Source organism: Carcharhinus amblyrhynchos, chromosome 9 (genome assembly GCF_965287045.1).
Source record: "Carcharhinus amblyrhynchos chromosome 9, sCarAmb.v2.hapA, whole genome shotgun sequence".
Lineage (NCBI taxonomy): Eukaryota > Metazoa > Chordata > Chondrichthyes > Carcharhiniformes > Carcharhinidae > Carcharhinus > Carcharhinus amblyrhynchos.
The window spans coordinates 349813-364996 of NC_137332.1; the positions used below are offsets into that span (position 1 = coordinate 349813).

The 15184-nt window shown below is 46.8% G+C and overlaps 1 protein-coding gene across 1 annotated transcript in view; it reads right to left on the minus strand.

Moving 5' to 3' along the window:
• The window catches only part of LOC145347543 (mitochondrial adenyl nucleotide antiporter SLC25A24-A-like), a 64326-nt gene that overhangs the window by 25433 nt on the left and 23709 nt on the right, over positions 1-15184 (minus strand). Inside the window, exons 4-8 of the mRNA XM_080195066.1 lie at positions 12782-12893; positions 10634-10792; positions 9834-9986; positions 8577-8684; positions 1901-2068 (exon numbers count right to left, since the gene is read on the minus strand). Coding sequence (XP_080051192.1) covers positions 1901-2068; positions 8577-8684; positions 9834-9986; positions 10634-10792; positions 12782-12893 — 700 coding nt within the window. The remainder of the gene's footprint in view (positions 1-1900; positions 2069-8576; positions 8685-9833; positions 9987-10633; positions 10793-12781; positions 12894-15184) is intronic.

Genomic DNA, 15184 nt, shown 5'->3' on the forward strand with positions numbered 1-15184 from the left:
GCTGTCTTTGGTGCAGCACCTTGTCAAATGCCTCTGGAAATCCAGGAAGCTTCAATGACCTCCAGTCCCACCAGGAATCCTGGTCCCCATTAGTGGGACTATCTGCAGTCCTCACCAGTGAGAGGGCTCATTAGTGAAATATAAAACATATCATTAATAGTTATAATTTTGTCAGCAAAACGTGGCTGGAACATTGTGAGAGGAGGGAAACCAGGTGCAACCAGATCTTCTGCCTCTTGCCCTATCTTACCGGCTTGCCTTGCTGATCGACCACTGTGCGGGGCTGGTAAGATCATGCCCAATAGCTCCAAATTTGCAGACGATACAAACTTGGGAGGGTGAGCCGTAAGGAGGATGCAGAGATGTTTCAGTGTGATTTGGACAAGATACATGAGTGCGCAAATGAATGGCAGATGCAGTATAATGTGGACAAATGTGAGGTTATCCACTTCAGTAGCAAAAACAGGATGGCAGATTGTTATATGAATGTCCATAAATTAGGTGAGGGAAGTGTGCAGTGGAACTGAATGTCCTTGTACACCAGTCACTGAAGGTAAGCATGCAGGTGCAGCAGGCGATAAAGAAGGCGAATGGCATATTGGCCTTCATTGAGAGAGGTTTCGAGTAGAGGAGCAGGGATGTGTTGATGCAATTATACAGGGCCTTGGTGAGGCCACACTTGGAATACTGACAGAGTTTTGATCTCCTGAGGAAGGATATCCTTGCCCTAGGAGGAGTGCAACACAGGCTTATCAGACTGATTCCAGTGATGACAGGGCTGGCGTATAAGGAGAGATTGTGTTGGTTAGGATTGTATTTGCTGGAATTAAGAATGAGGGGGGAATCTCAAAGAGATCAATAAAATTCTAACAGGACTGGACAGGGTAGATGCAAGGAGTTTCTGATGGTGGAGTCCAGAACCAGGAGCCATCTGGGTCCCTGGCGCTGTGAGGCAGCAGTGCTAACCGTATTGCTTGTGGTTTAAGGAACTCTGTCGGAATGCACGCAGCATTCTCAACAAGATAGTGATTGGAAGCACAAATCGAGGTAAACGGATGCGCTTTAGTCACTATTACAGAGACATGGCCGCAGGGTGACCAGACTTGGGAACTGGATATTCAAGGATGTTCATTATGTTTGTTGCACAGACACAAAGGAAAAGGCAGTAGAAGCAGGATCATTGCCAGATTGGGATTAGTATTAACAGGTATTTGACAGTCAGCAGGGACCAATACCAGTTCCTATACCGTGTGACTCTATGGCTCTGAACTGGGAGCTTAGTTTTTATTCATTCGTGGGACATGCCACCTAGCATGCACTCCTGCACTCTGCATTGAACCAGGCTCAATGGTCAAGCTAAAGTGAGGGAAATGCCAGACCATGAGGTTACAGAATGCATTTGAAACAATTATGCCCACTCACTCTCCCGGATGTCCAGTTTTGAGTTGCTAGATTTGTTCTGCATCTATCCAATTTAGCACAGTAGTGCCACACAACACTTTGGGGCACACTTGTCTCAACAAGGACTGTGCGGTAGTCACTAGTGCAGAGACAGTCACAGATAGTTAACATAGACATAGATGATAGGAGCAGAAGGGGGCCATTTGGCCCTTCAATTCTGTACTGCCATTCATTATAATCATGGCTGATCATCCAACTCAATACATCTGCAATAGGTAAACTGATGATGACAAGTCACTTTTTCCTTCTTGTTGGTTACCTCACCAACTGCTGCAGGTCCAGTTTGGCAGCTTTGACCGTTAGGAGCCTGATGGACTTTGAACTTTTATGTAGATTTGAGTGTATGGAGCAGCGAGGAATAGATGAGTTTTACCACTGGCCCACCTGCCCTTAAACAACGAATATAAGGAAATATTTAAGGTTATTTTTTTGAACCTACCTCATAGATAGCAAGGTCAATGCCGGCATATGGAATAATACCCAGAATGTTTGGAATGTAGCCTTTGTAAAATGCAATCAGTCCTTCCTGCTTCATTATTTTCTTGATGCAGTCCCCTAGCCCCGCATATTGTCCAGTCTTCCGCAGAGCCATTCGAGTCTTTAGCACCTTGAAACCATTAGCAAAACCGAAGAATAGTTAGAAATTAGACTGAAGCAGATCTCAAAGCCTCCATCATTAAACAGTGAATTCCTGTTCACCTGTGGTGGCTAAACACATTGGCCAAGGAGGTCTGATTGGGGATCACGTTCTTCAAACAAGTTGGAGATTGGATTCTTTATGTGAGAATTCAGTGTCAGGAACATCATTCCAGTACACAGGAGCAAGGGGGAGATCTTTCACCATCACGTCCTGGGAGGCCCTAACTCTGGCCTTCAACCCTAAGAGCTGACATCCAAATCCTAGTGTATCTAAATTATTATATAGATTATTTTCTTCATTTTATTAATGAAACATGAACATCCCTAATTGCCCTGGACAATGTGATGGTAAGCTGGTTTCTTAAATTGCAGCCATCACATGACGCAGGTACACCCATGGTACTGTTAGGGAAGGAATTCCAGGATTTTAACCCAGTGACAGTGAAGGAATGGTGATCAACATAGAAACTAAAAGGAGAACTAGGCCATTCAACCCTTCAACCTGTTGCACCATTCATTTTGATCATGGCTGATCATTGAATTCAATATCCTGATTCCCCCCTTCCTCCTATATCCCTTGATCCCTTTAGAACATAAGAACATAAAAAACATAGAAAAAATTATTAGGGATAGGATTTATAGTTATTTGGAGAGTAATGAATTGATTGGAGATAGTCAGCATGGTTTTGTGGTGGGTAGGTCGTGCCTTACTAACCTTATTGAGTTTTTTGAGAAAGTGACCAAAGAGGTGGATGGGGGTAAGGCAGTTGACGTGGTATATATGGATTTTAGTAAGGCGTTTGATAAGGTTCACCATGGAAGGCTTCTGCAGAAAATGCAGATGTATGGTATTGGGGGTGTTTTAGTTAATTGGATCAGGAATTGGCTAGCAGATAGGAGACAGAGGGTGGTGGTTGATGGGAAGTATTCGTCATGGAGTTCGGTTACAAGTGGTGTGCCTCAGGGATCTGTTTGGGGCTACTGCTGTTTGTAGTTTTCATAAATGATCTGGATGAGGGTATAGTTGGGTGGATCAGTAAATTTGCTGATGACACCAAAGTTGGAGGAGTGGTAGATAGTGAAGAGGGGTGTCATAGTTTACAGAGAGACTTGGACAAGTTGCAGAGCTGGGCCGAGAGGTGGCGGATGGAGTTTAATGCGGAAAAGTGTGAGGTAATTCACTTTGGCAGGAATAACAGATGTGTAGAGTATAGGGCTAACGGGAGGACTCTGAATAGTGTGGATGAACAGAGGGATCTAGGTGTATGTGTACATAGATCCCTGAAAGTTGGGAATCAAGTAGATAGGGTTGTTAGGAAGGCATACGGTGTCTTGGCGTTTATTGGTAGGGGGATTGAATTTAGGAGCCGCAACGTCATGTTGCAACTGTACAAAACTCTGGTGCGTCCGCACTTGGAGTATTGTGTGCAGTTCTGGTCCCCACATTATAGGAAGGATGTGGAGGCTTTGGAGAGGGTGCAGAGGAGGTTTACCAGGATGTTGCCTGGTATGGAGGGGAGGTCCTATGAGGAGAGACTGAGGGATTTGAGGTTGTTTTCGCTAGAAAGGCGGCGGCTAAGAGGGGATCTTATTGAAACATATAAGATGATCAGAGGTTTAGATAGGGTGGACAGTGATAGCCTTTTTCCTCGGATGGAGAAAGCTAGCACGAGGGGGCATGGCTTTAAATTGGGGGGGGGTAGTTATAGGACGGATGTCAGGGGTAGGTTCTTTACCCAGAGGGTGGTGAGGGATTGGAATGCCCTGCCTGCTGCGGTTGTAAATGCGCCTAGTTTGGGGGCGTTTAAGAGATCCGTGGATAGGTTTATGGACGAAAAGGGATTGGTTTAGGTTAGTGGGTCATTGTTTTTTAACTGGTCGGCGCAACATCGTGGACCGAAGGGCCTGTTCTGCGCTGTAATGTTCTATGTTCTAAACATTCACAAGAATGAGACCAGAAATTAGTGATAATATCAGGAAAAATGAGGAAAACCAGAGCATTTTTCTCTTTTCTAGAGATGACACAAGAAGAGGTCTTTACACCTTAAGACGTAGGAACAGATGTAGGCCATTCAGCCCATCAAGTCTGCTCCACCATTCGATGAGATCATGACTGATCTGATGTGATGATCCTCAACTCCACTTTCCCACCTATCCCTATAACCCTCAAATCCCTTACAGATAAAAAATCTGTCTATCGCAGCCATGAACATACTTAACGACCCAGCCTCTACAGCCCCCTGTGGGAAAGAATTCCACAGATTACCCTCAGAGAGTACAGGTAGAGAAAATGCTTCCAATTTTAGATGAGAACAGAACTAAGGGACCATCAATGGTAGGGCTCACACTGGTCCTTTACAGGATGAGAAGGGGGATGTAATAACAAAATGAGAAAACTGCTGAGGCATTGAACAGGTATTTTGTGTTGATCTTCACAGTGGAAGATACAAATAACATGCCAAAAATTGATGACAGGAAGGCTATGGCAGGGGAGAACCTAGAAACTATCATTATCACGAAAGAGGTAGTGTTGGGCAAGTTAATGGGGCTAAAAGTAGACAAGTCTCTTGGTCCTGATGGAATGCATCCCAGGGAACTAAAAGAGATGGTGGGAGAAATAGCAAATGCACTAGTGATAGTTTACCAAAATTCACTGGATTCTGGGGTGTTTCCCGCAGATTGAAAAACAGCAAGTGTGACACCACTGTTTAAAAAAGGAGGTAGACAAAAGGCAAGTAACTATAGGCTGGTTAGCTTAACTTCTGTAGTAGGGAAAATGCTTGAATCTATCACCGAGGAAGAAATAGTGAGACATCTGGATATAAATTGTCCCACTGGTAAGACGCCATCTCTTTTAGTACCCTGGGGTGCATTCCATCAGGACTAGGAGACTTGTCTACCTTTAGTCCCATCAACTTGCCCAACACTACCTCTTTCATGATAATGATAGGTTCATGAAGGGCAGGTCATGTTTGACTAATTTCGTGGAATTTTTTGAGAACATTACATGCACAGTGGGCAATGGGGAATCTGTGGATGTGGTGTATCTGGATTTCCAGAAGGCATTTGACAAGGTACTGAACCAAAGACTGCTACACAAGATAAAGGTGCACGGTGTTATGGGTAATGTAATAGGATGGATAGAGGATTGGTTACTTAACAGAAAGCAATGAGTGGGGAAAAATGGGTGCTTTTCTGGCTGGCGATCAGTGATTAGTGATGTGCCTCAGGGATTAGTGTTGGGACCATAATTGTTTACGATTTACATAGATGATTTGGAGTTGGGGACCAAGTGTAGTGTGTCAAAATTGGCAGATGACACTAAGATGGGTGGCAGAGCAAAGTGTGCAAGGGATACTGAAAGTCTGCAAAGGGATATAAATAGATTAAGTAAGTGCGTGATGGTCTGGCAGATGGGATATAATGTTGGTAAATGTGAGATCATCCATTTTGGTAGGAATAACAGCAAAATGGACTATTATTTAAATGGTAAAAATTGCAGCATGCTGCTGTGCAGAGGGACCTGGGTGTCCTTGTGCAAGAATCTCAAGCAGTTGGTAAGTAAGTTCGCTGATGACACGAAGGTTGGTTGTGTTGTGGATGGTCTGGAAGGATGGCAAAAGTTGCAGCAGGACATAGATAGGATGCAGGACTGGGCGGAGAAGTGGCAGATGGACTTCAACGCAGATAAATGTGTAGTCGTCCATTTTGGCAGAACCAACGGGATGAACGAGTACACTATCAAGGGCAGAAGTCTGAGTAGTGTTGAAGAGCAGAAGGATCTTGGGGTCCGGGTCCACAGGACTCTTAAATCGGCCTCGCAGGTGGAGGAGGTGGTCAAGAAGGCGTATGGTGTACTGGCCTTCATTCATCGAGGGATTGAGTTTAGGAGTCGGGAGGTAATGCTGCAACTTTATAAGACCCTTGTCAGGCCTCATTTAGAGTATTGTGCGCAGTTCTGGTCGCCTCACTATAGGAAAGATGTAGAAGCTATTGAGAGGGTACAGAGGAGATTTACAAGGATGTTGCCTGGACTGGGAGGCATGCCTTATGAAGTTAGGTTGAGGGAGCTGGGACTCTTTTCCCTGGAGAGACGAAGGTTGAGAGGCGACCTGATAGAAGTTTACAAAATGTTGAGAGGAATAGATAGGGTGGACTCTCAGAGGCTATTTCCCCAGGTTGAAATGGTTGCTACGAGAGGACACAGATTTAAGGTGCGGGGAGGGAGGTTCAGAAGTGATAGAACATAGAACATAGAACACTACAGCACAAACAGGCCCTTCAGCCCACAAGTTGCGCCGATCACATCATCACCTACCAACCTACAGACCTATCTATAACCCTCAATCTCATTAAACCCCATATACTCATCCAGAAGTCTCTTAAAAGACCCCAGCGAGTTCGCCTCCACCACTACTGACGGCAGCCGATTCCATTCACTCACCACCCTCTGAGTGAAAAACTTACCCCTAACATCACTTCTGAACCTCCCTCCCCGCACCTTAAATCTGTGTCCTCTCGTAGCGACCATTTCAACCCGGGGAAATAGCCTCTGAGAGTCCACCCTATCTATTCCTCTCAACATTTTGTAAACTTCTATCAGGTCGCCTCTCAACCTTCGTCTCTCCAGGGAAAAGAGTCCCAGCTCCCTCAACCTAACTTCATAAGGCATGCCTCCCAGTCCAGGCAACATCCTTGTAAATCTCCTCTGTACCCTTTCAATAGCTTCTACATCTTTCCTATAGTGAGGCGACCAGAACTGCACACAATACTCTAAATGAGGCCTGACAAGGGTCTTATAAAGTTGCAGCATTACCTCCCAACTCCTAAACTCAATCCCTCGATTAATGAAGGCCAGTACACCATACGCCTTCTTGACCACCTCCTCCACCTGCGAGGCCGATTTAAGAGTCCTGTGGACCCGGACCCCAAGATCCTTCTGCTCTTCAACACTACTCAGACTTCTGCCCTTGATAGTGTACTCGTTCATCCCGTTGGTTAGGGGTGAGTTTTTCACTCAGAGGGTGGTGAGTGAATGGAATCGGCTGCCGTCAGTGGTGGTGGAGGCGAACTCGCTGGGGTCTTTTAAAAGACTTCTGGATGAGTATATGGGGTTTAATGAGATTGAGGGTTATAGATAGGTCTGTAGGTTGGTAGGTGTTGATGTGATCGGCACAACTCGTGGGCCGAAGGGCCTGTTTGTGCTGTAGTGTTCTATGTTCGCAGGTGCAGCAGGTAATTAAGAAGGCAAATGGAATTTTGTCCTTCATTGCTAGAAGAATGGAGTTTAAAAACAGCGAGGTTACGTTGCAGCTGTATAAAGTGCTGGTGAGGCCACACCTGGAGTTACTGTGTACAGTTTTGGTCTCCTTGCTTGAGTGAGGATATACCGGTACTGGAAGGGTCGCAAAGGAGATTCACTAGGTTGATTCCGGAGTTGAGGGGGTTGGCTTATGATGAGAGACTGAGTAGATTGGGGCTAGTCTCATTGCAATTTTGAAGAATGAGGAGTGATCTTATAGAAACATATAAGATTATGAATCATACAAGCCCTACAGCACACAAGGTCATTCAACCATCAAGTCTGCACCGACCACAATCCTATCCAGGCCCCATTTCCGTAACCTTATACATTTACCCTAGCTAATCCCCCTGACACTAAGGGACAATTAAGCATGGGCAATTCACCTAGCCAGCAATGTCTTTCGGACAGTGGGAGGAAACTGGAGCAATTGGAGGAAACCCATGCAGACATGGGGAAAAAGTGCCAACTCCACACAGACAGTGACCCAAGTTAGGAATGGAACCCAGGTCCCAAACGCTATGAGGCAGCAGTGCTAACCACTGTGCCACCGTGCTGAAGGGAATAGATAAAATGGAAGCAGGGAGGTTGTTTCCACTGGCAGGCGAAACTAGAACTAGGGAGCATAGCCTCAAAATAAGGGGGAGCAGATTTAGGACTGAGTTGAGGAAGGACTTCTTCACACAAAGGGTTGTGAATCTGTGGAATTCCCTGCCCAGTGAAGCAGTTGAGGCTCCCTCATTGAATGTTTTAAGGCAAGGATAGATAAATTTTTGAACAGTAAAGGAATTAAGGGTCATGGTGAGTGGGCGGGTAAGTGGAGCTGAGTCCACAAAAAGATCAGTCACAATCTTATTGAGTGGCGGAGCAGGCTCAAGGGGCCAGAAGGCCGATTCCTGCTCCTAATTCTTATGTTCGTATAAATCCAATGGATAATTCAAGAAAGGCTTGTTTCTCAAAAGATTGGTCAGAATGTAGAATTCACTACCATGGGGAGTGGTTGAGATAAACAATATAAATGTGTTTAGGAGGAAGTTGGATAAATACATGAAGGAGAAAGGTTATAGTGAGATGAAGTGGGAACATAAATCCTGGCAAGGGAAATTTGGGCTGACTTGGCAATAGGTCTACAATTCCCTCCTGATTTTTGGGTCTTTGTCTAATTCACACCTACCTCCATTGGATAAATAAGGGTCTGTGCTGTCGCTCCAGCCAGCGATCCTGCAAGGAACCTCTCGGTAGTCGCAATGTTTTGCTTGTCCTTTGCAAACAGTTTCTTGTACTGCAGAAAATGGAAGAAAGGTCAAGTGCCAAAAATTCAGAAGCTCAGAAAACACATTTTCTATGACCTCAGCCTGGGGAAGTGGCCCTGCACCACACCCCCAATCCCCTTAGCTGGCCCTGGCCCTCCAACCCCCACCATCCCCCCACCACCCCCCCCCAAACCTCCCCAGCTGGCCCTGGCCCTCCAACCCCCACCCCCCCCCCCCCCACCCCCCCACCCCCCCCCCCCCACCCCCACCCCCCCCCCCCCCCCCCAAACCTCCCCAGCTGGCCCTGGCCCTCCAACCCCCACCATCCCCCCTCCACCCCCCCACCCCCCCCCCCAAACCTCCCCAGCTGGCCCTGGCCCTCCAACCCCCACCATCCCCCCGCCCCCCCCAAACCTCCCCAGCTGGCCCTGGCCCTCCACCCCCCACCATCCCCCCTCCACCCCCCCACCCCCCCCAAACCTCCCCAGCTGGCCCTGGCCCTCCACCCCCCACCATCCCCCCTCCACCCCCCCACCCCCCCCCAAACCTCCCCAGCTGGCCCTGGCCCTCCACCCCCCACCATCCCCCCTCCACCCCCCCACCCCCCCCCCAAACCTCCCCAGCTGGCCCTGGCCCTCCAACCCCCACCACCCCCCCCCCCCCACCCCCCACCACCAAACCTCCCCAGCTGGCCCTGGCCCTCCAACCCCCACCATCCCCCCTCCACCCCCCCAAACCTCCCCAGCTGGCCCTGGCCCGGCCCCAAACTTGAGCATCAATCCCAACACTGATCCAGACTCAAATAGTCCGACAACACCAGGTTTAAGTCCAACCGATTTATTTTGATAGTCAGGTGAAACTGACAAAGAGGGTAACCTCGAAAGTTAGTGAATTTACTATCAAATAAATCGGTTGGACTTAAACCTGGTGTTGTCAGACTTTTTACTGTGTTTACCCCAGTCCAACACCGGCACATCCACATCCAGACTCAAATAGCAGCTCATATTTGCTGGAATTCCTCTCGCATTCCAGAGTTTGTATCACCAAGGTGATGAGATCAATTATGACAATCGCCACAGACACACGTTACTGGGCTTTTATTCTTAATTCAGCGTCTACTCCGGGCAAAATCTGCTTCAATGCAAAGTTAGAAAGGTTTGATCCAAGGAGCCCGGTACCTGCTCGTAGGCCATGAATTTAATGGCTGTTTCTGGTGCAATTTTCACCACATTCATCCCGTTTCCCCGCCACAGCGACACCACGCCTCCCTCTTTCAGCATCTGCTTGAATCCATTGTACATATTCATTTGATTTGTTTTGGAAGCGTGGACCTGGTTAAAGCAGAAACTTTATTAAGATATCAAGTATGTAGCAACATGGGATGTGAGCATTTATCGATTAGCTTAGAGGTTTAAAAAAAAAAGGTTGGCACGGACAACTTGGACTGAAGGGCCTGTTTCCATTGCAGCTGGGTTACTAATCCAGTGACTGTACGAGCACACCACCATCCTCCTGGATATTAGTATCTCAGCTAGAATGTGGAATTTGTCACATGGAAGGTAACAATTTTACACAGCCTGAACATCACACATTAGCAGAATGATGACGGGGAGACAGGCTAACGAGACAAAACCTTTGATACTTATTAATCTGACCCCAGTGACTGAGTTCTCTGCAATGAGATTCTAACCACCTTTATTTAAACAGTGCATTAATCTCTAAAACACACCTTATCATTTTGCAAGACTAATGCTTCATTGTGTTTGAGGTTAAACTGCCTGTTGTACAGTACAACATCTAACAAACTACAATCACTTAGTTTTCAGAATACTGTACAAAAACTATCAAGTTATGATAGTCCAAAAGATGTAGAGATAGATTTCACAAAATGAGAGTTTCATTATCTATCGGCAGGCTTTGTTTAGTTATATTTGGGTGCAGACAGCAGCAAAGATGCTGAGTGTTTTTGGGGGTTTACCTGCATGAGGACTTTAAGTCGATCTAAAGGAGCTGTGCCAGTACGGGACACGGCGCCAGCCATTGCCCCAGACAGCAGCTGCCTCCACCACATGCCTGACTTCTTCTCCTCTTCTGAGAACTCATCAGGAATGGTCAAACTGTCACCAATGTCCAGAACCTGCGGAAGGAAAGCGCAGCACTTTTATAAGGAGATTTATCATTGCCACTAAAGATAAATCAGCTGCCTAATTGTGACAGGCTTTTCAAGCAACTTTGTACTGTTGACCTGGTGCTGAATCCACTCTGACTCTTGACCTTGCTCGAGCTAAATGACCTCGTTCTGTCCTGCCGACCCTGCTCATGCCGTTACCGGGGCAGAGCGTTCTGATTGGACCGGGTTCTCCAATAGTTACCACCTTCCCAAGACTCATCTCCCCTCACACTCTGTTCCCTTTCCCAGCACCCCACCATCCTCTCCAGTGTTCCATACTACCCCCACATTGGTTGGGATCTGCGTTTCTTCTTGAGGATGGTCATTGCCTGGCACTTAAATGATATGAATGTTACTTTCTCATGATGCTGAACATTGTGCAGTCATCGGCGAACATCCCCACTTCTGACCTTATGGAGGGAAGATCATTGATGAAGCACTGAAGATTGTTAGGTCTAGGACACTATCCTGAGGGACTCCTGCAGACCTGTCCTGGAGATGAGATGAGATGACTGACCCTCCACAACCATCTCCCTATGTGCCAGGTATGACTCCAACCAGCAGAGAGTTTGCCCCCGATACCCACTGATTCCAGTTTCTGGGGCTCCTTGATGCCACACTCGATCGAATGCAGCCTTGATATCAAGGGCTGTCACTTTCACCTCACCTCTGGAATTCAGCTCTCTTGCCCATGTTTGAACCAAGTCAGGAGCTGAGTGACCCTGGCGAAACCCAAACTGGGCTTCACTGAGCAGCTTATTGCTGAGCAGGTGCTGCTTGGCAGAGCTGTCGATGACCCCTTCCATCATTTTACTGATGATCGAGAAGAGACTGATTGGGCGGTAATCGGCTGGCCTGGGGCCTGCGCCAGAGATGGCTCAGGGTGTGCACCTGACAGCAATTCATGATTGCTGATAAAACATCAGTCCGTGAGCTCAAATAGTTTCAGCCTCATGCATTGCTGTGGATTGATGTTCTGGGCATAAATCTTAGTCAGGGGTTTGGGCCCATGAAGTGTTTCATTGTGAACTTTTTGAGGCTGGGGTGATGCCCAGGGACTGTGGAAGGGCACGGCATGTTCAGCTACCCAATAAAGGTCTGATCAGGGTTTGCGTCCCTTCTCGCTGCCTTCCAGATCCAGGGATCTGGGTCGATTGCAGTGTCCTGTTCTGATCCTAGTGTATCCATCAAATCAATTTTCTTTACTCAGAGAGTGGTTGGGGTGTGGAATAGACTCCTTGCTGTGATAGTGGAGTCGGCCACTTTAGGAACTTTCAAGTGGTTATTGGATAGGCACATGGTGCACTCCAGAATGATAGGGAGTGGGATAGCTTGATCTTGAGTTTGGACATAACTCAGCACAACATAGAGGGCCGAAGGGCCTGTACTGTTCTATGTTCTATAATTCTCCTGGTTCACAGATTCACCCCCGGAGATCCCGGGCTTCGGAACCCGATCTTTGTCACGGCTTCCCTTGTAGTCCAGAACCTTTTGCGATTATGGGACCTTTGTGATGTGTAAGATGCTGGCAGCTGGGTACTGGCATCTTCTCCGGGGCTGGTCTCCTTGCCTTCTCTGCTGTCTCTCATGATCCAGGACCTGTGTCTCTGTCAGAGGGGCATGCCTATGAGCACCAGGCCTCCTTCCTCTTTATTCCCTGCTCTCCTCCTCCTCCAAGCAGCTCCCTTCTGCCTGTGTCTGTGTGCGCTGAGCTTGAAATCAGACAGGAAACCAACTCGTTCAATTGGGGATTTCATCTCCTCAAAAGTATGGTTAATTGTTGGTGGGCACCTGGCACTGAAATAACACACCCAACATCATTCCGCACTGTTTAACCCTGCCCGCATATCACTAACTCTCTCCAGAGTGTTTAAATCACTCGCTGAGCACACTGATTTGATGGCAATTCCGGGGCAATGACAATTCGCCGTGTGAATCTGAAATACAATTTCTCACTGTTGAGTGTTTCCAGAAGTGGATGATTTCTTGGATGCTTGTTGCTGGATTGAACAGAAAGTGATCCCGCCATTCGTTCCAGTCCACTGTCATCGTCCTGTTTTCATCCATACTGTATCCCAGAGAAAGCAAATAGTATAGGTTAGAGCTGAAACCATCGACTATATTTTCCACCTTCTATATCCCAACATCAACCTCTAGAAATATTTAAGTTACTCATTACAGTGAGGTGACCATTGCTAGCAAGTCCAGAATTTATGGTCTATTTCTAGTTGCCCTTCAGAAGGTGGTGTTGAGCTGCCTTCATGAACCCTCGGATTCACAGACTCTCACAATGCAGATTCAGTCATCACATTTGTCAACTTGCATTTATATTGAGCTTTACCAGAGCTAAAATTATTTTTGCCCAGCAGATTATTGCGATTTGGAATACGCTGTCTGAACGGGTGGTGGCAACAGATTCATAATAATGTTCAAAAAGAAACTGAATTTGAAGAGGGAAGAGCAGGGGAGTGGGCCTAAACTGAATGGCCCCTGCAGGGAGCTGCCACAGGAACGAGGGGCAATGTGGCTTCCTCAGCAGTGCAAATCTACCACATCTGATCAGTAAAACTTGGCGTGAGCAATAAACATTGGCCTTGTGGGCCTTCCCAGAACCTGAGAATGAATAACAACATTTACAGCCTTTTAACAATAAAGATAATGTTTCACAATGATTTAAATAAGGTGTTTTCCTGACTCATAGAGGAGCATGCCAGCAGGACTTAGTCACAGGGAGATACAACGCCCAAAACACATGAATAAACAATAAATTTGTGAAGGGTAAGTCTTGCCTCACAAATTTGATTGAATTCTTTGAGGAGGTCACTAAGTGTGTAAATGAAGGTAGAGCAGTTGATGTCGTATACATGGATTTTAGTAAGGTGTTTGATAAGGTTCCCCACAGTAGGCTCATGAAGGTAAGGAGGTGTGGGATAGAGGGAAATTTGGCCGATTGGATAAGTAACTGGCTGTCTCATAGAAGACAGTGGGTGGTGGTGGATGGAAAATTTTCAGACTGGAGTCCAGTTACCAGCGGTGTACCACAGAGGATCAGTGCTGGGTCCTCTGCTATTTGTGATTTTTATCAATGACTTGGAGGAGGGGGCTGAAGGGTGGGTTAGTAAATGTGCTGATGAAGATTGGTGGAGTAGTGGATGAGGTGGGGGGCTCTTGTAGGCTGCAAAGAGACATTGATAGGATGCAGAGCTGGGCCAAAAAGTGGCAGATGGAGTTTAACTCTGAAAAGAGCAAGGTGGTTCATTTTGGTAGGACAAATTTGAATGCGGATTACAGGGTCAATGGCAGTGTTCTAAGGAATGTGGAGGGACAGAGATATCTTGGGGTTCATATCCACACATCTCTGAACGTTGCCACTCAGGATGAGATGGGGGACTTAGTAGGTAGGGGATGGGGAAATGGCTGAGGCCTTGAATATCTTTTTTGTTTCGGTCTTCACGGAGGAGGATGTGAATAATTTGCCGGGTGTTAGAGATGGAAAGGTGGTAGGAATGGAGGGTCTCAATGACATTATTGTTACTAGAGAGGCTGTGCTCGACAGACTGGAGGGGCTGACTGTGGACAAGTCCCCAGGACCGGATGGAATGCATCCAAGGGTAGCTGAATAAACTAGGCTCGCACTCGTTAGAGTTTAGAAGAATGAGGGGAGATCTCACTGAGACATATAAGATGATGAATGGGATGACCACAATTCGGTTACGTTCACCTTAGTGATGGAAAGGGATAGGCATGAACCTCGGGTCAGTAGTTTTAGCTGGGGGAAGGGTAATTATGAGGCTATTAGGAGAGAATTAGGAAGCATAGGTTGGACTAGGAGATTACAGGGACTGGGAACGTCCGAAATGTGGAGTTTTTTCAAGGAGCAGCTACTGCGAGTCCATGATAGGTATGTCCCTGTCAGGCAAGGAGGAATTGGTAGGGCTAGGGAACCGTGGTGCACTAAAAAAGTTGATTCGTTGGTTAAAAAGAAAAAGGAAGCTTATGTTCGGATGAGACTTGAGGGCTCGGGTAGTGCATTAGAAAGCTTTAGATTGGCTAGGAGGGAGTTGAAGAGTGAGTTAAGAAGGGCTAAAAAAGGACATGAGAAGACTTTGGCTGATAGGATTAAGGAGAATCCTAAGGCGTTCTATAGGTATGTCAAGAACAGAAGGTTGGTTAGGGCAAGATTAGGGCCAGTTATAGACAGTAGAGGGAAGTTATGTGTGGAACCGGAAGTGATTGGAGAGGCATTGAACCAATATTTCTCTTCGGTGTTCACGCAGGGAGACATGAATATAGCTGAGGAGGATACTGGGTTGCAGGGGTGTAAAATAGACAGTATTTCAGTTGATAAGGAGGATGTGC